Source organism: Bos taurus, chromosome 16 (genome assembly GCF_002263795.3).
Source record: "Bos taurus isolate L1 Dominette 01449 registration number 42190680 breed Hereford chromosome 16, ARS-UCD2.0, whole genome shotgun sequence".
Taxonomy (NCBI): Eukaryota; Metazoa; Chordata; class Mammalia; order Artiodactyla; family Bovidae; genus Bos; species Bos taurus.
The window spans coordinates 52,385,623-52,409,022 of record NC_037343.1 but is presented as its reverse complement, the minus strand read 5'-3'; the positions used below and the strand labels follow the sequence as shown (position 1 = coordinate 52,409,022).

General features: G+C 49.5%; 1 protein-coding gene across 3 annotated transcripts in view; it reads left to right on the top strand.

Moving 5' to 3' along the window:
- Window positions 1-23,136, top strand: part of KAZN (kazrin, periplakin interacting protein) — a 1,332,513-nt gene extending 1,309,377 nt beyond the window's left edge. For all 3 annotated transcript variants that reach the window (XM_024976842.2, XM_024976843.2, XM_005217212.5), the window contains 5 exons: window positions 5,698-5,929; window positions 7,343-7,444; window positions 7,951-8,117; window positions 17,676-17,790; window positions 19,616-23,136. In XM_024976842.2, the coding sequence (XP_024832610.2) occupies window positions 5,698-5,929; window positions 7,343-7,444; window positions 7,951-8,117; window positions 17,676-17,790; window positions 19,616-19,780 (781 nt within the window). In that variant the 3' untranslated portion in view covers window positions 19,781-23,136. The remainder of the gene's footprint in view (window positions 1-5,697; window positions 5,930-7,342; window positions 7,445-7,950; window positions 8,118-17,675; window positions 17,791-19,615) is intronic.
- The last annotated feature ends 264 nt before the right edge of the window (window positions 23,137-23,400 follow it).

The window sequence follows — 23,400 nt, the reverse complement described above, 5'->3', positions numbered from 1 at the left end:
GGAGTTAAGCATGGGAGGAGGGTGGGATGGGAGGCCTGGAGGTGGGGAGGTCCTGGCTCTTTGGGGGCAGATTCAGAGGTTCTGGGAGGCTGAGGGGCAAGAGGAGGGGAGCAAAGCCAGGAGCCCACCTTCTTGCTCTCAGTCCATCTTCCGATGAAGTGTCTACTGCTATGCATGCAGCATCAGTCTGACTCAGCCTGGAGAACACAGTCCCTGTGCTCAGATAATTCATTTGTAAAGTTCCATGTATGATGGAACTCTGAAGGGAATTCCTAAGAGGCAGAGCAAACAGGTCAGGCAGCAAGCTCAGACAGCACACAGCCAGCCTCTGCAATATGGGAGCTGACGCCTAGGAGGGGAGGAGAGGGCCCAGGCGGGACTGGAAGAAAATGGGTGCCTGGGAGGCAGAGACCCCCACCATCTGAGGACAAACTCAGTGCATCCCGGAAGTGCTCCCAGCTCCAGCCCAGTGGGAGGGGAGCCTGCATCCTGTGAGGTCACCCCGAGAACTTCTGATTTTATCTCTGCAACGGGGCGCCATGGGAGAGTTTCTTTGTTTTATTTAAATCTATTGTTCTTTTTTGCTCTTTTATGGACTTTTTATTTTTTGACCATCTTTGTGTGTGTGTGTGTGAGTGGGATAGGGATCTTAGTTCACTGACCAGGGGTTGAGCACATGCTGCGGTGGAAGCACAGAGTCCTCACTACTGGACCACCAGGGAATTCTGCTACTGACTTTTCATTAATTGAGTGTTGAACTATACTTCTTTTCATTATTGCTCTATAGTTTACAATACACACACTTCACTTAACACTATCTTCAAATAATAGTATCCAACGTCGTGTGTAGTGTAACATGCTTTTTTCCTTCTGCCATTGTGCTATCATTCACACGCACATATGTGCCATAATACCTTGTTATTATTATTTTTTGAACTGGCCATTATCTTTGAAGATTAGCAAATAAGGAAAATATTTACCAAGATAATTTACCATTTCTAATCTTCTTCAAAAAAAAGTTTTATTGTGGGAAAATACCCATAAAATGTACCACCTTAATCTTTTTTTAGAGTACAATTCAGCAGTGTGACTTTACCAGCTTCCCTGGTAGCTCAGCTGGTAAAGAATCCACCTGCAATGCAGGAGACTCTGATATGATTCCTGGGTCAGGAAGATCCGCTGGAGAAAGGATAGGCTACTGACTCCAGTATTCTTGGGCTTCCCTGTGGCTTGGCTGGTAAAGAATCCTCCTGCAATGTGGGAGGCCTGGGTTCAATCCCTGGGTTGGGAAGATCCCCTGGAGAAGGGAAAGGCTACCCACTCTAGTACTGTGGCCTGGGGAATTCCATGGACTAAGTCCATGGGGTCGCAAAGAGTCGGACACAACTGAGGGGCTTTCACTCACTCACTCAGTGGTGTTAAGTACACTCATATTGTTGTGCAGCCATCACCAGCATCCATTCCAGTAACTCTTTTCATCTTATAAAACTGAAACTCTTTCCCCATTAAACACTAACTCTCCATTCTCCTCTTCCCCAAGTAAGCCAACAGCCGTCACTCTACTTCTGAATCTGACTACTCTCAAGTTCCTCACATAAGTGGAGTCACACAGTACTTGTCTTTTTGTGACTGGCTTATTTCATTATCATAATGTGCTCAAGATTCATCTGTGTGTAGTGTCAGCCTTTTTAAGGTTGAATACTGCTCCACTGGGGCTGAATACCAGCCCATGTTGCTTATCTGTTCATCCATCTATGGATACTTGAGTTGCTTCTACCTTTTAGCTCTTGTAAATAGTGCTGCTATGAACACAGGGTGTGCTGATATATCTCTTCAAGGCCCAAATTTCAATCCTTTTGGACATACACTCAAAAGCGGAATTGCCGAAACATATGGTAATGGCAACCCACTCCAGTGTTCTTGCCTGGAGAATCCCAGGGACGGGGGAGCCTAATGGGCTGCCGTCTATGGGGTCGCACAGAGTCGGACACGACTGAAGCAACTTAGCAGCAGTAGCAGCAGCATGGTAATTCTATTTTTAATTTTCTGCAGAATCATCATACTGTTTTCCCCCGCAACTGTACCACTGTACGTCCTCACAAACAGTGCACAAGGGTTCCAATTTCTCCACATCCTTGCCAACACTTGTTTTCTTCAATAGTGGCCATCCTAATGAGTATGAAGTGGTATTTTATCATAGTTTTGGTTTGCATTTCCCTAATGATTAGTGAAGGGCTTCCTAGGTGGCGTAGTGGTAAAGAATACACCTGAGGTAACTCGGGTTCGGTCCCTGGGTCAGGATTATCCCCGGAGTAGGAAATGACAACCCTCTCAAATATTCTTACCTGGAAAATTCCATGGACGGGGAGCCTGGCAGGCTACAGTCCAAGGGGTCACAGAGTTGGACATGACTGAGCATGCAAGCACACACACACACACACACACACACACACACACACACACAGTGATCAGTGATACTGAGCATTTCCCATGAGCCTACTGGCCATCTTTATATCTTCTTTGCAGAAATGTCTCTTCAAGTCCTTTACCCATTTCTGAATCAGATTGTTTGGGTTTTTTGTTGAGTTCTATTGCTCAGTCACTCAGTCGTGTCCATCTCTTTGTGAATCCATGGACTACAGCACTCCAGACTTCCCTGTCCTTCACCATCTCCTGGAGTTAGCCAAACTCATGTCCGGAGAAGTTGATGGCACCCCACTCCAGCACTCTTGCCTGGAAAACCCCATGGATGGAGGAGCCTGGTAGGCTGCAATCCATGGGGTCGCTAAGAGTCGGACACGACTGAGCAACTTCACTTTCACTTTTCACTGTATGCACTGGAGAAGGAAATGGCAACCCACTCCAGTGTTCTAGCCTGAAGAATCCCAGGGACAGGGGACCCTAGTGGGCTGTCATCTGTGGGGTCACATAGAGTCAGACACGACTGATGCGACTTAGCAGGAGCAGCAGCATGTCCATTGAGTCAGTGGTGCCATCCAGCCATCTCATACTCTATCCTTCTCCTCCTGCTTTCAAGCTTTCCCAGCATCAGGGTCTTTTCCAATGAATCAGCCCTTCACATCAGGTGGCCAAAGTATTGGAGTATTGTTGAGGTTTAGGAGTTCTCTTTATTCTTTTGCGTAGTCCAAATTTCCATGTGGTTATTATTAATATTTTCTTTCCTCCTGAAGAAATGCCTTTTACATTTCTTGTAGTTCATTCCTCTGATGATGAATTCTTTGAATTTTGCTTGTTTAAAAAAGTCTGTGTTTCTTCCCTCATTTCTAAAGACTTTATTTTTTAGAGCAGTTTTCATTTCACAGCAAAACGGAGGGAAAGTTAGAGATTTCACGTAAATCTCTTGCCCTCACACATGCATGGCCTCCCCCATTATCATCATCCCCCACCAGATGGAACATTTGCTTCAGCTGAACTGACACTGACACGCCATTGTTACCCAAAGCCCGTAGTTTACATTAGGGTTCACTCTGCGTACTCTATGGATTTGGACAAACAGGTAGTAGAGTGCATCCATCATTACCACACAACACTGAATAGTTTCACCTCCCTAGAAATCCTCTGCGCTCCACCTATTCATCCCTCCCTCTCCCTCAAACCCTGAAACCACTGATCTTTTTGCTGTCTCCATAGTTTCGCCTCTTCCAGAATGTCATACTGTTGGAATCATACAGTATGTAGCCTTTTCAGGTTGGCTTATTTCACTTAGTAGTACACATTGAAGGTTCCTCTGAGAGAGGGTTTTAAGTAGAGGGGTGACATGACCTGATGGATATATTTAAAAGGCCATCTGGCACCCACAGGGGAAATGGATTAGAAGGAGCAAGGGGGTGGGGGCAGTCAGGAGGCAGTTGCAGAAATCTATGCCAGAGGTGGCCATGGCTTGACCCCAGAAAAGGAGGGAAGGGGACAGACACACTGACCAGAGTGGTTGATAGATGGACAGGGTGGGGGAGGGGAGAGGCAGGGCAAGTGAGAGCCTGGAACTGGGAGACAGGACGGGCATTTCATCTGGAGCTTGTTAAGTTTGAGATGCCTGTGACAGCCAGGAGATGTCAAGAGGGCAGCCCATTAGGATCTCGGGCTCAGAAGAGGGAGGAGAGTTATGAATTGGGAGTGTCTGTTAACAGATGTGATCTGGAGCCCTAGAAATGGATGCCAGCCAGAGACTGGAGAGTGTGGGGGTGGAGAAAGGAAGGGGTGAGGAGGGAAGATGTGCCCATTATAAGGCAGCATCTACCCAGATACAGAGCTCAATACACATCCTTGGAAGGAAGGAAGCAAGGAGCCGTGGAGGACACCATCAGGAGCAGCGGCACGATCCACCAGCTGCACCCTGGGGAAGGGACTAGACGGGCTCCAGAGGCATGGAGACCAGTGAGAGGGCAATCTTGATTCCAGCTTGTGCTTCTCCAGCCCAGCATTTCGCATGATGTACTCTGTGTAGAAGTTAAATAAGCAGGGTGACAATATACAGCCTTGACGTACTCCTTTTCCTATTTGGAAACAGTCTGTTGTTCCATGTCCAGGTCTAACCGTTGCTTCTTGACCTGCATACAGAGATTTCTCAGGAGGCAGGTCAGGTGGTCTGGTATTCCCGTCTCTTTAAGAATTTTCCATAGTTTTTGTGATCCACACAGTCAAAGGTTTTGGCACAGTCAGTAAAGCGGAAATAGATGTTTTTCTGGAACTCTCTTGCTTTTTTGATAATCGAACGGATGTTGGCAATTTGATCTCTGGTTCCTCTGCCTTTTATAAATCCAGCTTGAACATCTGGAAGCTCACGGTTCAGGTACTGTTGAAGCCTGGCATTACCTGAGGTCATTTTTTGAAGTCCTTCGGCGGGTGGGAGGCACTGTCCTCATTCCTTCTTCGAGGCTGCCACCCTGTGGTGAACAGGGGAATAACAGCTGAGGAGACCATCCTCCTGTCCATTTGGGAAGTATTCCTTGTGCGCCTACTACACACGCACACATTCGGCACTGGGCAAAGTTCAGTGTGGGATGCAGAAAATCTAAGATATGGTAGTGAGCAGAGGAGTTGGAATAAGCAAAACTTGGGGCTTAAATCTGATTCCAAGACGTGCCACTGTGACTCTGGGTGAAGTCCAAGGAGAGACTGGCCCCAGACAAGGTTCTATGGGCTTCGGGGACTCTGCAGTGGCCTCTGGGATGGGGGTGGGGCGGGGCGGGGCTTGGGAGGTACCCGGTGCCCAGAGGTGCTGCTTACTGCTGCATTCATTCCTGCGGCTCTGTCACTGTCCCTTCCCATTATCAGTGTGTCTGAATGTGGTCTTTCCTCTTCCTGTACCCTCTGTCTGTTGATTCTTTGTCATTCTTTGGGGCTCACGCCCTGCGTCTTTCTCTCCCTCTGCCTCTGCCTCCCCTTTCTCTCCCCTCTGTGTCTCTGTCTCTCTCCTATGCGTCTGTCCCTCTCTCCCCATGTCTCTCCCTGTCTCCTCCTCTCTCTCCCCTGCGTCTGCCTCGCCCCCTTACTGCCCTGTCTTTCTGTCTCTCCACTCCATCACTGTTCCTATCTATCTCTGTGACTTTCTTGGTCCCCCTCACCCTGTTATTTTGCTTCTCTCTCTGGTCATCTCTGCCCCATTTCTCCCTGTTTCTCTGTTTCTGCCACCTTTCCCCACCCATCCCTCTCTCCGGCTGTGTCTCTCCTCACCAGCCTGTCCAAAGCCGCTGACCTGGACCATCACTGGGTGGCCAAGGCCTGGCTCAACGACATCGGCCTGTCCCAGTACTCCCAGGCCTTCCAAAACCACCTGGTTGACGGGCGGATGCTGAACTCCCTGATGAAGCGGGACCTGGAGAAGCACCTGAATGTGTCCAAGAAGTTCCACCAGGTCAGCATCCTGCTGGGGATCGAGCTGCTGTACCAAGTGAACTTCAGCAGGGAGGTGAGAACCAGGGTGCAGGGCACCTTCTGCAGCCCTGCTTTTCCCTTCTGGAATCTGCTATCTGTCCATCCAACCATCTGCCCATCCACGCATCTCTCCATCCATCCATCCACCTGTCCATCATTCCATGCATCCACTCTCTGCCCATCCATGTATCGCTCCATCCATGCATCTCTCCATCCATCCATCCATCCATCCACCTTTCCATCAATCCACACATCCATCCCTTTCTTTCCCCCTCCCTCCTTTCAACAACTGCTTATTAGGGATGGACCAGACCCTGTGCTCAATTCAGGGGAAAAGGGAAACACTCATCCTCCAGGAACTCACTGTGTATCAGGGGCAACCACAAAGAAGCTTGTGGCCACAACATCATGGAAGGTTGTCCCAATGAGGGAAGCCCAGGGTTTTATGAAAATCCAGAGGAAAAGCTTTTAGAGGGACAAGAGAAGCCTTTCCAGCGATAGTGACGGCTAAACTGAAACCTGAAGGGAGGAATTCCGAGTATCAGTCAATAGAAGGTATGAGGGGAAAAGCAATCTAGCAAGGGAATAGCATAGACTAAGCCCCAGAAGACAGATCTGTGGCAGCAGAACTGAGAGTCCTGTGTGTTTCTGTGCTGGGTTTGAGGTGGAGGAGTGAATAGGGATGCTGACAGGTAACCAGGGGGCTGTGGGGCACACTGTAGAGTTTAGACTCTGAGTGCCCCTTGTTCTGATCGCTGCCAAGCCAGAGAGCACAGGGTGTCTGCTTCAGCTTCCCCCAAACCTAGTACATCTCCCCAGCTACTCCCCCTCGGGAGGGGCCTGGGCTGCCAGGGCTGAGTGCAAAGGGTTTACTCTTCTCAGAGCACTGTCAGAGCACAAATAGTTCAGGGTCAGGGGGAGAGGGACAGAAGAGGGAGCTTTTTGGCCTTCTCAAACACCCAAGCCAGAGCCGTGGGCACAGGAAGTGACGAGGACACAGGCCCTGGCCCCCTGTGAGCCCCAGTCAGGTACAGGAGGTGATGTGTGGGAAGAACATGACGGTGAAGTGTGGAAATAGGCAGCCTCATTTGGGGCATCCCTCAAGAGACATGCACTGAGCCCCTACTCAGGTGAGCAGGGGTGGCCTATACAAACTAGGCAGGTGGGGGCTGGGTTATACAAACTAGGCAGCTGCAGTGGGTCCCACCTGGCCCCACACTCTGCATGCAGGTGGCTCTGCCTCTAGGCTCCTCCATCCCTGGAAGTGGGCTTCTCCCCATTTCCCAGAAGGAAAGGACTGACATGGCTAGAGCAGCCGTGAATGATCTGGCCAGGACCCCTCACATCAGCATGCGGAGGTCCCTGCCAGCACCACGGACCCTCACTCTCTGTGTGATCTCGGCATGTCCCCTTGAACCCCCAGCTGACCCACTCTCGCTCCCCACAGGCTCTCCAGGAGCGCCGGGCCCGCTGTGAGACACAGAACATAGACCCCGTGGTCTGGACGAACCAGCGGGTGCTCAAGTGGGTGCGAGACATTGACTTGAAGGTGAGGGGTGATGGCGGGCGTGGGGGGTGGTGACTCTTGGGCATATGCAAATCCCATGCCAGTCTGTGTGCAAATTCAGTATCCATCTTTGTGTGGGCTGGGCATCATTTCCCAGGCTGGCAAGAACAGCCTGCCCCCCTGTCACTCAAGAGGCCAGAACTACTTCCCCTGCCCCCTTCCCATCCCATAGTGAGGGTGCGGATGCTGAGCCATCCTCGCTCTCTGAATTCAGTGGGGGTGTTGAATCCACAGCCATCTTCTCCCTCAACAAGCATTTATGGGCCACCTGCCTAGGTCTGGGGTCTATCAGTGACAAAATAGCCCAGTCGCTATTCTAAAGGCCCTAAAAAGAGTGAGGGTGGGGTTCCCCCTGAGGATTAAATACACTAGTCCCCGGGGGTGGGGTCAAGCCCTTGCTCTTAAGGACATGTTCCCCCTGGGGTATCCCCGCCCTCAGGCCAGCAGGGCGGCCCCCCAGGCTCACCAGCCCCGTGCCTTGCCCTCAGGAGTACGCAGACAACCTGACCAACAGTGGCGTCCACGGCGCCGTGCTGGTGCTGGAACCCACGTTCAACGCTGAGGCCATGGCCACCGCCCTGGGCATCCCCAGTGGGAAGCACATCCTCCGGAGGCACCTGGCGGAGGAGATGAGCGCCATCTTCCACCCGGCCAAGTGAGTGTGAGCTGCCGGCAGCGGCTTCCGGCTTTGGAAGCAGATGGCTCTGACTTCCGGTTGGTCCTGGCCGCGCCCTTCCTGGGTCCTACTTGTTCCTTTGCGACACAGCATTCTCCTTTTACGGATCCACGCTCAGAGAAGTGAAGTGCTTTAGCCTCAATGTCATAGACTGGAAAGAGGTAAAGGAGGAGCCAATCAGCTTTTGAATAAAGTGTGGTGCTTCCCAGGTGGCTCTAGGGGTGAAGAATCTGCCTGCCAGTGCAGGAGAGGCAAGAGACCCAGGGATGGATCCCAGGGTAGGAAATGGCATGACACTCCAGTGGAAAATTCTTGCCTGGAAAATTTCATGGACATAGAAACCTGGTGGGCTACAGTCCATGGGGTCGCAAAGAGTCAGACACAACTGATTGCTCACACGTACACACACACGCACACAAACTGGCCATTTAGAGAAGGGAGAAAGGTCGCATGTATGAGGAAGACCATGTGGGTTTGAGCTGAGGAGGATTTGCACTGGCCTAAGAGGTTTACATGGTCATTCCAGTTAGGACTGACATGGGGACAAAGGTTTGGAGACAGGGGTAGGAGTGTTAATGGTGTTTACCATCCAGGTGAGCAGACCATGTCAGCCCTTCTACCCCAGTCTCTTCATCTGAAAAGCGATCAGGGAATAAACACCTGAGCAGATAAACTAGGCCCCTCCCAGTGGTCTCTCTCCTTATGATGACGCGCTCAGGGTTAGATGACCATTCATTGAGCACATGCTGTGTGCTCAGTTACATCCTCATAACAATACTAAGCAGTTTCACAGTCTCTCTTTTATAGATGGAGAAACTTGTTTAAAGGGCCCAAGGTACTTTCCTAAGGTCAAACAACTAGTACATGGCAGAGCCCAGATTTGTCCTTTATTCTATTAATATGGTATATCATGTTGATTGATGTTCAGACGTTGAATCAACCTTACATTCCAAGGATAAATCCCAATTGGTCGTGGTGGTCATGGTGTATAATCTTTTTATATGTTGCTGGATTAGGTTTGCTAGTATTTTGAGGAAGAATTTTGTATTCATATTTACAAGGGATATTGATCGGTAATTTCCTTGTGATATTTTTGTCCAGTTTTGATATCAGAGTAATACTGGCCTCATAGAATGAGTTGGAAAGCTTTCCCTCCTCCTCTGTGTTTTGGAAGAGTTTATAAAGTATTGGTGTTCATTGTTCTTTAAACATTTGGTAAAACTCATTAATAAAGCCATCTGATCCTAGGCTTTTCTTTGTGGTAAGTTTTTTTTTTTTAATTATTACTAATCCAATCTCTTCATTCATTGTAGACCTGTTTATATTTTCTGTTTCTTCTGAAGTCAGTTTTGGTAGTTTATATATATATTTTTTAGGATCCTAAAATCTTTTTTAGTTGAAATACAGTTGATTTACAATATTGTATATTAGTTTCAGGTGTACACCATAGTGATTCATATATATAAGTATATTCCTTTTTAGATTCTTTTCCCTTATAGATTATTATAAAATATTGAGTATAGTTCCCTGTGCTATAAAGTAGGTCCTTGTTAGTTATCTATTTTGTATAGTAGTATGTATAGTTTATATCTGTCTGAATTTGTTTCATTTAGGTTAGCTAATTTGTTAGCATATACAGTTGATCATATGATCATTTTCTTGTAATCCCTCTTATTTACGTTAAGTTATCTCCTCTTTCAGGCTTCTCAGGTGGCACTAGTGGTAAAGAACCAATGCAGGAGACGTAAGAGCCATGGGTTCCATCCCTGGGTCGGGAAGATCCCCTGGATGAAGTCATGGCAACCCACTCTAGTATTCTTTCCTGGAGAATGCTATGGACAGAGGAGCCTGGCAGGCTACAGTCCATAGGGTTGCACAGAGTCAAACATGACTGAAGCGACTTAGCATGCATGCATCCCCTCTCTCATTCCTAGTTCTAGTAATTTGAGTCATCACTCTTAACTCTTGGTCAGTCTAGCTAAGGTTAGTTTGTTTTGTTAACAGATGCCAGATTTGAGGGCTTTCCAGCTGGTGCTAGTGGTAAAGAACCCGCCTGCCAGTGCAGGAGACACAGGGTCAATCCCTGGAGCAGGAAGATCCCCTGGGGAAGGAAATGGCAGCCCATTTCAGCATTCTTGCCTGAATCCCATGGACAGAGGAGCCTGGCAGACTACTGTCCATAGGGTCACAAAGGGTTGGACATGACTGAAGCAACTTAGCACACCAGATTCAAACTGAGGCTCTATGTGTCAGGCCTGAACACTTAATCCCCAAACTACATGGGGCCTCAGAGAGCAGCCGAGTCACACCCCATGTTATGCAGGTAGAACAAAATTATGCGTCTGTCACAGGGTCCAGGTGCCCTGAGCCGCCCTCCCCCAACAGCAGGCGCATACCCAAGCGGTTCTCATAGACCTTCAAGCAGAATCATCCATGCTTTTGTGAACTGCAGATGTCCGCATCCCTGACTCAGACCCGCAGGACCAGGATCTGCTGGCAGGAATCTACATTTTCAGCATTTTAAGCACGCTTAGGTGGTTTTTTATGACAAGCACCCTCTCCTCAGCTAGTAAAGAATCTGCCTGCAATGCGGGAGACCTGAGTTCAATCCCTGTGGAAGACCCCCTGGAGAAGGGAAAGGCTACCCACTCCAGGATTCTGGCCTGGAGAATTCCATGGACTGTATTGTCCATGGGGTTGCAAAGAGTTGGACACAACTGAGCAACTTTCACTTTCACCCTATTCCATGAACTATGAATCAATAGGTGAGGAAAAAGGTTTTTCTCCTCAGAATTTTCCACTTTCCTCTACCTTTCTTCTGGAGCCATGTAATCTGTAACAAGCTTAAGATATTCTGAGCCCTGGAGGGGTAGGTCTAGCTAAACATTAGCCATGTGACTAATTTCATAGCTGCAGTCACCATCTGCAGTAGTTTTGGAACCCAAGAAAATAAAGTCCCAGTTTAAAAAAATGGGGGGAAAAAAGGAAATACCCAATAATCAGAAAGAGACTTATTAACCCAGAATTTCTACTTAAACCCTTGACCCCCCTCCCATGAGGTATCTAAGATCAGTGGATGAACACTAGTGGGGATTCTGGAGGGGGGCACAGATAGGGCGGGTTCTTACCTTGTCGGGAGGTCAGAGACTCCTTCAAGAACTAGATGAAGGCAGGTATCAGGATGAAGAGGGAAACTGACTCGGTTTAGGCTCCTCATTTTACCTCTAAGGACTCTGAGGCTGCTCAGGCAGGGAACTAGAAGAACCAGACCTCAAGCTGGTCTCCCTGTTAGGACCTCTTTCCTTGATGCTGCTTCTCTCCATGAGTCGACATCATGGCTGATGACTCAAAGTCTTCATGTGGGATTTTGGAACCTCGCGGCCCTTTGCTGAGACCTTGCCGTGGGTCAGGGGAGCAGACTTGCAGTTGGCTGGGGGGAGACAAACTCCACGAATTTCTAAGGAAGTTTAGAGCCCAATTCTGTTGGTACAAGAGTCCCCAGCTAAACCAAACACCAGGGAAATAGTGATCCCCAGGCAGGTGGTGAGACACTTGGGAAGGTCTGAGGGGTTTATATTAACCAAGATCTATGGGCTTTGTCTAGGACATGTCTTTCATGGTCTCAGCATCTCATCCTGTCTTCTGCTTTCTTGCTCCTTTTCCTTCTCTGTTGCTGAGAGAAGGGCAGGGCAGCTTTCCAGAGAAAGGGCAGGGCAGGTGGTGCTGGTCTTTTGGGGTGAGTCTTCCCAGAATGATCAGATTGGGTGGAAAGATTCCCGTTTGAGAAAACATCCTGAACCATTGCAATAGGATTACAGACCAACCCAGGACACAATCCCAACTGAATCCCAGGCTGGGTGGACCAGGATGATGGTCATCACGACAACCCTTCACATTAATATCATATGTCATCTTCAACAAATTGCTGTCACATCCCTTGTTTCACTCGCTCCTACTCCTCACGAAGGAAGCTGAGTGAGAAGGAATCATAGCCTCTTTTGATGAATAGGGAAATAGGCTTCAGAGAGGTGCTGTGACCTGCTCGTGACTAGACAGGAGTCCGTCGCAATGCTGTAATCTATCAACCTTTGACCCTCCACCACACTAGGAAGCCTGGAGGGGGGCTAATGATTGCCTGATTCTGCTCCCCAGGAGATGTGACCCCTGATCACATCTGTGACCCCACATCACCCAGTCAATGTGATGCCTGTAGTCACAAGAGGGTAGTCAGCTCAAAGCATCTAGGGAGAGTATAGTCACCATGTGTTAATGTCCCATGACCAGGGAGACAGGAAATATTAGCACCCAATCCTCCTCCTAGAAAGTTACATTTACCTAGAGTTTATAGGTTCCCATATGACATCATCTTCTCCAGCCTCCTCTCATTGCTATGACACCATATAACCAAAGGGATCAAGGCAGAGCAGGTTCTCACATCATCTCGTGATATCTGCTTTACATGCACTGACTTCTTATTTCTCTTGGTGAACACTGGTTCACTACCAACTCTGTCATAGTTCTGTGCTTAAGTTAAAGAAACAGAGAAATTTTTTTTAAAAAGAGAGAGAAATAAACCAGTGGCCCAAAACGATACAGGAGGTAGCCATGCTGTTCCAAAGGCATTCACTGGAGCATCACAGGAGCCAGAAGAAAAGCCTTGATGAAGATGCATGACCGTCTCCAGCACTTGCCTGAAGGATGGTATATTCTGTCACTAACACAAGGTCAGAGCCAAGGGGGATTCAGCCTGTAGTTCATTCAGACTCTGAATATTAGGCCTGAGAAGAGTGGCCTTTAGGCCTCAGACAAGCTTTGCATCTCTCTTGTAAATACCCCTTCCCATCCTGTGGTCTTATGACCCACGGCCCCAAAAAGTGTGCCTTTATATGTCCAAGGATGCAAGAGTCAGCCAACATATCCCTCCCTTCTCTCCTCCTTCCCCCTCCAGATGCAGTTATAAGGTGAGGTTATCCAACTACCATAACCGTTGGCTGGGCTCTGCCATGGGCCACGCTCAGAACCTAGCACAATGTCATCACCTTTGGAGGTGGGTGCATGAGCCCATTTCACAGATGAGGAAACTGAGACACTGTAGCGAGGTTACACATCGTGCCTGGTAAAAGCTGAGGAGCTGGGATTCAAAGCACCACACTTTGCTGCTTCCCTAAAGAGTAGGAAGGGTGGTCAGAACAACAGAGGACCTGTCCGGCAGTGGTTTCATTGCCCCCGGGCCCTCCCAGGGAACTTTTTTTTTAGATCAGTCTTCATTTGAAACAAAAGTTTACTAGTGGCTCAGGAATTGGGTACATTCAAGGTGGAGTAGCTAGATCCAGAAATTCTGGGTTAATAAGTCTCTTTCTGATTATTGGGTATTTCCTTTTTTTCCCCCATTTTTTTAAACTGGGACTTTATTTTCTTGGGTTCCAAAACTACTGCAGATGGTGACTGCAGCCATGAAATTAAAAGGTGCTTGCTCCTTGAAAGAAAAGCTATGAACAACCTAGACAGCACATTAAAAAGCAGAGACATTACTTTGCCAACAAAGGTCCCTCTAGTCAATGCTATGGCTTTTCCAGTAGTCATATATGGATGTGAGAATTGGACCATAAAGAAGGCTGATCACCGAAGAACTGATGCATTTGAACTATGGTGTTGGAGAAGACTCTTGAGCGTCCCTTGGACTGCAAGGAAATCAAACCAGTCAATCCTAGAGGAAATCAGTCCTGAATATTCATTGGAAGGACTGATGCTGAAGCTGAAGCTCCAGTACTTCAGCCACCTGATGCAAAGAGCTGACTCAGTAGAAGAGATCCTGATACTGGGAAAGATTGAAGGCGGGAAGAGAAGGGGATGACAGGATGAGATAGTTGAGTGGCATCACTGACTCAATGGACATGAGTTTGAGCAAGCTCCTGGAGATGGTGATGGACAGGGAGGCCTGGCGTGCTGCAGTCCATGGGGTCGCAAAGAGCCAGACACGACTGAGCAACTGAAGAGATAGTCGCTTTACTGTGTTGTGTATAATGAAGTGGATCTGCTGTATTGAGCCTCCATCCCTGAGTGTGACTGGTGAGGCAATGTGAACGCAGTGCCTGAAGCAGAGATGCCTCACGATAACTGGCAGTTCACATGCCCTGACCTCCCAGGAGTGCTAGAGTGTCTCAGTGAAGCAGTTTCCTCTGCAGTTAGATACATGGGGCTCCGCTTTCTGTCACTTTGCTCCAGTTTTCTCATTAGCGTTTCCGCGGAGAGTGATTTCATTATGAACTCAGACAGACGCAACTCCCAAGCACAGAGAGTAAGAGGCCTTGTCACAGCTCTGCCTCTGGGGCTGGCACATGGCCCAGGTCTGAGAGATCCCAGCAGCAGGCAAAGGGGAATAGTCCTGGGCCACCTGGCAGATCGCCAGAGCTGGAGTGGGAGGGGGCACACTGAGATTTGGGGGCACCCACGGAAGGTGGTGTTTATAATATTCTGCCCCACCCCAACCCAAATGATCACTGAACTGTGAGCCCAGGCCCTGGGGTGGTCAGTGCCTGCAATCATGGCCCTCTGTAAGGAGAGGGCCTGGCAGGACCTTTGGGGCCTGAATTCTGGCTCCTCCTCCATCATCTGAGGTTTTCCAGTTCCCTCATCTTGAAAGGGGAACAGTCACTTCTCCTGAACCCTGGGGAGAGTTCAAGGAGCTATCACGTGGGAAGGACCTGGCGTTATGCCCAGCACACAGTAGGTGACCAATTAAGACTCTGTTCTCCCCCACTTCACTCATCTCCACCGAAGCATCTTGCACCTCGTGGGCCTCGTAAACCCTCGTTTAACTGGGTGAGACTCAGCTCTCAGGCCGCCCAGCTGGCAGAGTCTGACTCTCACCCGCCACCTCCTACCTACACAGGATGCCTTTCCAGCGCCCCAGACGCCCTCTGTGTTGACTCAAGAAATTGCATGGAGATGCTCTGTCTTCCAGAAACTTCCCTCATTAAAGTGTATCCCTCCAGCATTCTACTCCCTCAAGGTTTGATGGATTGACTAGGAATACTCAGTAAGCCATTTCAAGCCTCCAAGGGCCATAGCCTTGCACTTGACCTAGTCCCTGCAGCATCTGTGTTTTAATCTGCAGGAGGAACAGGGTAGGATTTTAGCCACTGTGGAAAAGCAAGAAGAAAGGTATTTTAGCATAGTGGGGGCAGCAGCTGCCCTGTGTTCCTCTGTCTACACCACAAAGACGCCACTTTCTGCACAGGGTATGGTCTATTAAGACCAGAACTGAGTACTGGGCTCCATTGTACAGATGAGGAAATTGAGGCCCAGCCAGGGAATCAACTCACACAAGGGCACAGCTAGGGGATGTGCAGTGCCTTGAGCGGGGATTCAAGCCAGGTCTGTACCCCTCAATGCCTGTGTTGGTCACAGCAATTACTCGTGATATGCAGCCCTTCTCAGCATTTTATGTGTGTCCTCTCATTTAATCCTCCAGTGACCTTATAAGAGAAATGTTGTTATTAACCCCACTTCACAGAGTACTCAGCTCAGGGGACATGACTGCTAAGGGGGTGGGGCCAGGCCCCTGATGTGGAGTCCACAGTCTCACATTGATCCCCCATGGTGGGAAGAAAAAAAAGGTCTAGGTCTTGTTCCTAGAAGTTCAAGTTCCATCCCTGCCACTGTGTGTCTTATGTATCCTTGGATGAGACATACATCCCCTCTGAACTCCCATCTCTTTTTCAGTGAAAACCCAAAGAAGGGGCTCTGGAGTCCTCCCAAGCTCATGGAATGACTAATATTCCATAAACTGGGAATGGGGGGTTAATGTCCTTCCCACCAGCCAGCAAACAGATTTGGCTGCACGAGTTTAGATTGTCATGGCTTCTGCAGTTTGAAGAGCTTCCCTGCTAGACCCAGGGCATTCCATCCCCAGGAGGAGGAGAGAGGATGGGTATCAGTGAACATGTTGGTCCCTGACCCACCACAGAGCCAGAACCTCCCTGTGCTGGGGATGCCTTGGTGCCTGGGGACCTGAGAACTCAACTTCATCTGCCATCCAGCAGCCAGTGTGGGTCCCTGCCCAGCACCCTCCCCTCCCTTGAACTTTCTCAGCAGAAGTTACACCACAAGAAGCAGAGCATCTCTGAGGCAGGTGTTAGAAGGTTCATTTCTCTTCGTGTGTCTACTTCCATGGTGGCCCAAGCCAAGCCTTGCTGCTCCTGTGAAGCCAATTCCTGACTGCCCGTCAGCCAGAGCCAATTCCTCTGACATTAAAGTGATAACTGTTAATTTGAATTATTATCATTGTAGCCATTCACTAGATGGTCAGCTCAGCTCCAAAGTACTTTTTAACTAACCTTCCAATCACTTGATGAAGTCGGCTCTAATACCTTCTGTACCTGGCAGCTGGAAGAGTCAAAACTGGAGAAACCCAGCTTTTGAGAGACAAAGTGATGAGCTCAAGGCCACACAGCCAGTAAAGAGGAAAGCCAGGATTTCAATGCAGCTAAAACTTCAAGGAAGATAACTGGACATTAGTGTCTTGGGATTGGCGAGGTTGTCAGGAGAGGTGTGGAAGGCTATGCCCTAGCTGGAGAGAACCCTGCAGGCAAAGAAAGGACAGGAGCCCCAGGGACACTGATGTTCACCCAGAATCTAAAAGAGAAGGAAGGCAAATGGGAGACTAAGTTCCAAACTCCTGGCTCTGAACCAATTTTTTGCCCCAACTCCGTACCCCATACACACTAGCCCTGAGATTCACAGAGTCGGACACGACTGAAGCGACTTAGCAGCAGCAGCAAACTTCTCCCATGAAAGGCCAGGCGGTGAAGATGTTAGCACTCGGGAGCCATATGGTCTGGGTCAAAACAGATTTGATAGCAAAAAGCAACTGTAGTCAACGTGCAAACAAATGAACTAGGTTTCAGTAAAACTTTATTTACAAAATCAGTCCACTGGCCGCATTCGGCCACTGGCTGTAGTTCACCAAGTCCTAGTCTAACAAGCCTTTGATGCTTTTATATAGGGAAGGGGGTGATGGGGGTGACTTCAGACAACAAGTCAGTGGGGGACACAGATTTCAAATGCAAAGTGGGGGAAACTTTCCTGATGCTTCTCAAGCTACACCTAGTGAGCTGGAATGTGGGGCTTCTCCTATCATGTCTTGCCTCTCCTGATAGGCTTTGCAGGGTCCTGGGGGCTAAAGAGAGACTTTGGGGTTTTAGACCCCAAAGTCTCTGAGACCCCAAAGTTCAAATCTTGGCTCTGCAAGATTGGCTCACACACTCCAAGCTGTGTGATCCTGGGCAGATTGCTTAACCTCTCTGTGCCCCCTTTTCTCCAGCAGAGATGGAAGCTGGACCTCTAGGTGTGCTGTGAGGATTATGTTTGTAAAGTGCTTAGCTTAGCACAGTGGTGGCACATAGGAGGTACTAAGTGAACCACAGCTGTGGTCATTGTGACCAGTGTGAGTGACTGAGTGACTGTGTCTCTGGGTGGCAGTAGCTGACAGCCCCCCACCTTGCCCACACTGACTTGCAATGGGTGTCTCCCCAGCTGCACAGGCATCCGGGAAGCAGAGCGATTTGGAACGCCCCCCGGGAGGGCCTCCAGTGTCACCCGGGCAGGAAAGGAGGAGAACAGCGGTGGGATCAAGTACAAGGCTGGCCGGGTAGGTCACTCCATGTGTTCCCCTGGGGGTCCCCCAGCCTTTGTGTTGTCTGGGCCCATGTTACCCTTTCCCAGCTCCCCCGGTGGAGCGGTGTTGATGGACCAGGTCACACGCACAGCTGGGAGGAGGGCCCTGGACGCCACCTTCAGGGACCCTCATGATGGTTATTAAGACACACTCAGCCTTGTGGGGCTTTTGACACTGTATCTCAAAGTGCAGGTCTCACCTGCCTGCATAAGACTCACCTAGGCGGCTGCTTAACGTGCAGACTCCAGGACCCACCTGGGCCTCCCGACGCTAGAGCCTCTGGGATGAAGGGGACCTGCACGCTGCCAGCCTGCCCAGAGGGTTCCAATGCACCCCAAACTCTAAGGGCCACTGCCTTAGATTTGGAACTCCAGTGGCCTGACCAAGAGCAGCAGATGAGCCTCTGGTGCATGAGACCATAAGCATTTGGGCCTCAGAGACAACACAGACTCTTAAACGGAGGTGTGTAGACATAGACAGCAGAAGTAGGTAATTCAAAATTCTTCCATTCGTTCAGATGACAGTTTTGGGTACTAAGTACATCCCAGACATGTCCTGAGCATGGGTGATAAGCATGGATAAATGACCATCCTCACCATTAAGATGCTTTCAGTCTAGAATGTACATTCCCGCTTGGGGGTCCTATCACCCCCAAGGTGGTCAGAATTGGTTCTCAGTGTGGAGGATACAGAAAGTCTTACTCTTTTTATGTGTAAAGCACAGATATACACATGGCCCATAAACACATGCACAGAGTCCCTGTGGTATGAAAATTTCATGGTGGGGGTGTGATTAGGGAAAAAATATGTAAAAGGTCATCTTTTTAAGGGGGACGACAATGGAAAAAACGGTTAAGAAACACTGGTCTGGAAAGAAAGGCAGTCCGATAAATAAATAATTACACAGTACTGTCACAACTACTCCAATAGACATCTGTTCAAAATAAGAGAGAAATATTTATTGCGGGTCCAGCATGTCTGATAACAATAGCTACTCTCTGCCAGTGCCATGAGGCTTCCCATGTGGCTCAGTGGTAAAGAATCCGCCTGTCAATGCAGGAGACACAGGCTGGATCCCTGGGTCAGGAAGATCCCCTGGGAGAGGAAATGGCAACCCACTCCAGTCTTCGTGCCTGGAGAATCCCATGGACAGAGGATCCTGGCGGGCTGCAGTTCATAGGGTTACAAAGAGTTGGACATGACTGAGCTTGCGTACATGGCATGGCCAGCACCTTGCTGTGTGCTTCCAAGATGGGATTTCTACTTTTTGCAAAAACTCTGAGAGAAAGGAATTACTAGTTCTATTTTGTAGCTGAGAAAACCGAAGCTTAGAGAAGGCAGGTGACTTGTCTAAGGTCACACAGCTGGGAAGTGGCAGAGCAGGGATCCAAACCCCAGTTTCTGAGTCACCAAAACCCACACTTTTTCTGCCACATCTAGAATATTTCTTCTTGACCTGGGAATGCAGTCAGACCTCACACCCGCACATTCTCACCTCTCTTCCTGCTGAAGAGGAAGAGAGAAACTTTGATGGATAATCAGAAAGACTATACTTGTCCTCACTCTCGGCAACCAACTGCTTCCTTCAGGTTGGGGACACAACATAAGGTTAACTCACAAAAATCCTCCTCTCAGTCTCCCTGAGCAAGGGAGTATTATTACTCATAGAACCACAGAGTGGTTAGGTAAGTTACTCAAGGACACACAGCTGTTGGAGGTACCACATTTCCCAGATCCAAGAACACTCAATTCTTTTTTTCTCTTCTTCCTGTCCTTTGTTCTCCTTCCTCTCTTCTCAGCTGCCCTTGGGAAAGATAGGAAGGGGCTTCAGCAACAAAGACCCCGATTTCCACGATGACTATGGCTCTCTTCAAAATGAAGATTGCGGAGACGAGGACTCCCAGGGCAGGCCGGAGCAGTGCCGTCTGGAGGGCTATAATGGCCTGGAGGTCACCAATGTGTAAGGAACAGATGTTCCACCAGACCCAACGCGGAGAGGCCCGGGGAGGAAGGCCATCCCGGGACCGTCACCACTGTACATAGTCAGTTCGGCCTGAGGATGCTCCTCTGGTCCCCAGAAATCTCGCAGACTGCCGTGACTTTGAATGGGATCCCCACGGAATGAGGGGGCACCAGACTGCCTTCCTGGAGTGGACTGAGGACTTCCCTGCTTCCTGGAGGAAGACTAGCCCAAAGGACAAATCAGGGTGCCCAGCACCTCCATTATCAAGGCTCTGCCACTGAGTGACTCAGCCACTGAGCAGTCCAAGTGATCCTGGGAGCCTTGAACTAAGCCTCCTGGGTGTAATGAAGCACAGAGTTCCCCAAGATACCATCCCAAGAGGAGCAGGTAGGACTCTAGCAAGATACACAGAGCCCAGTGGTGGCAATGCCAGGAGCTTGCAAAGCTGGGGGCTCACCATCCTCATGTGGACCCTTCCAGCCAGCCTCGTGGTGGTCTCAGCTCCCACATACATGCCCTCCATGACCGAGAACTTAGCTTCTGACTTGGGGGGGGTCATTGAATCTCCCTTGGGAGAATGCAAAACAGGAAGGTCATTCAAATCTTAAAAGCCTTGTGTCATGTCAGCGTCGATGTATTGAAGGGCTACCTGGCCCCTCCCCTGGGGAGGGGCTCCACTGCGTGAAGGAGGGCGATGATCCCTGTAGAGGTGGGGCTGAGCAGCAGCCTTCCTAGAAAGTGTGGATACCCCATCATCTGGATGAAGGACATCGTGTCAACAAGACCGGGAATGACTGAGTCAGGACAACTTGTCCCAAGTGTGACGGTAGCAGGGAAATGCCTCTCGTTGTTTACGCGACAGACCTTGTCGTCACCTGGCACGCAGGCGTGCTCCCCAGTGCCCTAACAGAGCTGAGTCTCACCAGGCGCTAAGATGATGGAGGGGACCCCCAGCCTTCCTCTTGACTCTGCTGCTGCTGTGCTGTGTGGCTTATTCCCAGTGGCCTCACCTCTCTGTGCCTCAGCATCTTCATCTACAATACTTCTGGTTCCCTCCTGGGGATGTTGTGAGGATTAACACTTGCTAACGTCTGTTACTTTCTATACCCTCTCAGGAGACAGGTGGGAAGTTATGGGATCTGGGATGGGTGTCTCATTTCCCATTTACAACACAGAATTGATACTGTACTTGTTCTCTCCAACTGTTTTGGTTGGAGCAATGTGCACAAGGAGGGCAAGGCATGTTTAATGTGCAAGCTCTCTAGGGCCCCCACGGGACTGGACCCCCAAAAGAGGAAAATCCCACAGCCCTTGAAAACCAGTTTGATTCCTGTGTTCAGACTTGAATTCATTGACCTCATTACTGAGAAATGATTAGGGATGGACAGACAGTATTGGGGTTCCACTTACACTTTGGTTATCAAAGCACATGATTCATTTGGAACCACAGTGCTCGACTTCCAATGAGGCCTTTGGCACCGCCAGTCTATAAAAGGTTTGAATTTCCAGGACTGGAAGCAGGGGTCAGCCTCCAAGAACCATCAAAGCACCTGGTCTTCAACCCAATGAATGATTTCCCCTCAAGGGAAAAGCACAAACCTAGGCCCAGTGAGCTTAAAAATTCCTCCTCCCTGAGGCCGAAGACCATTATAGTCTAAACTTAACAGAAGCACAGCTTTTTAGACAGGCGATGCCCCCTCTGGTCTGAATGTTTGACCTCCTAGGGACACATGTCTGATTCCTGGGACCGAGGAGTGAGGCTCTGGAACCTGACTTGGCTTTGCTGAGGCTCCAAACCCACTATCTTTATGACATTCAGCCACATACATGGGGTTTGAGGCTGCAGTGCTCACAGCCCAGAGAAGGGAGTAAAACCTCCCTCTAACCTGATGCCGCAGGTCACTCCCAGGCCGGCATCCGGGCTGGGTAACTGAGGGCGCCAGGATCTGCCTCTCAGGAAGCAGCAAACCTGAAAGGCAGTGTTTCTCACAAGGTGAGCAGGAATGGCAGACAGGGAGGTGCCTGAATGTGGGTCTGATTATATGAAACCAATGCATTGTTCCCCAACTCAGTCCCACTGGGGACAAGATGGGCAAGTGGACAATTGGGGGGGTCACTGGAAGGAATGGCATTGCCCGAAACATTCTCAGCATTCAGCTCGCAGGCTGGGGCAACAGGGGCAACCTCGGATGCGCCTTTTTGTCCAAATGATGCTCTAAGTTCATTCTCACTTGCCCAATTCTCTGTGTCCCTGGAAGTCAGGTGAGCATTTGGAACTGACTTTTCAACATGAGGATGGGTTGGCTGATAAATGAACAAGCTCCACACAAAGTTAAACCAAGAAAAGCTCTGTCTGTTGGAAAAATCCTAAATGTCAACTCTGCTACAAGTGCAGGCAAGAAGAGCAGGGCATGTGGACTCGGCAGAGAGGTTCTGGTAGCTGGTTAGCAAAGGCTGGCAGTGTGGCCACCCGTGGAACATTGACTGGCCACATCCTGTCCAAACAGCCTGGGTCATGGTCTTGGTCCTTAAAGGGTGGTGACATGACACCTGGACCTGGGAACCGTATGCATGTGCTTCTCTGAGAGGTGATGTCACCTGTATCCACGGGTGCTGGCCCTTTCCAAAGAGATAGTTGCTGCCAGAGGTTGGGGAGAACCAGGGTAGGCAGAGACACCCCATATTCCTCCTAGTAGCTGGGGGCTGCAGCCATAAGAAGGCTCAGCTTTCCAACCCTGTGCACCCCTGAAAGGCTCCCTTGTCCTTGGCGGAGCAAGGCCTTTCTCCCAGAAATCCATCTGTCTCATCACTGGACCCCAGGGTGAAGGAGGCAGGGAGACACCACAAGAGTACCTGGACCAGATGAAGTTGAGGGGAAGGGCTCTCCCCACAGCCCAGCCAGCATGGAGGGGCCTCCATGGAGGCATGGAGGGGCCTCAGAGCAGTGACCCCAAATCTTGAGGTCACTGAACGGGTCTGGGTCCAGCAGAATGGGATGATTTGGCAAGATGTTCCAAGCCTTGCTCTCCCCCTTCCCATCACAGCCCTTATGTTCTGGACACCATCGCTTCTGCTCTGCCCTTCAGGGTTCCAGTGGGCTCCTGGCAGTTGAGTGGCAAGAAAAAGAAGCCCTGTGCAAAACAGCATCTTCTGACACTAACATCCTTCCCAGCAGTTGGCTGATGAGAAGAATTTCCTGAGCCCTAACACCCCCAGGAGTTTTTAGCTGCAAAGGAAACAAGCTGTCCATGAACTAGGATGATGTTCCTGACATTTAATTGCTGGTCATGGCCCCGAATGTCTTCCCAAGAGTGAATTTTAACACTGTAACAATAAATACTACTTCACAGCACTTCACTGATGAGCTGGCCTTTTCCTCTGTGTGTTCTCATCAGTTTTCTCAACAGTCTCTTTGATGGGGGGTTATTAACCCATTTCATAGATGGAGAAACTGAGGCTAAGGTTGAGAAGCTTGTCCAGCTCCAAAAAGCTAAGACATTACAGAGTAGGACTCAAACTCAGTCACCCGCCTCCAAATCCTGGACTTGTTCCTCCCCACTGAGTACCCCTACCCCCACCTTCCAGCATAGGACTTACCTTACCAGGCGGTAGGATTAAAAA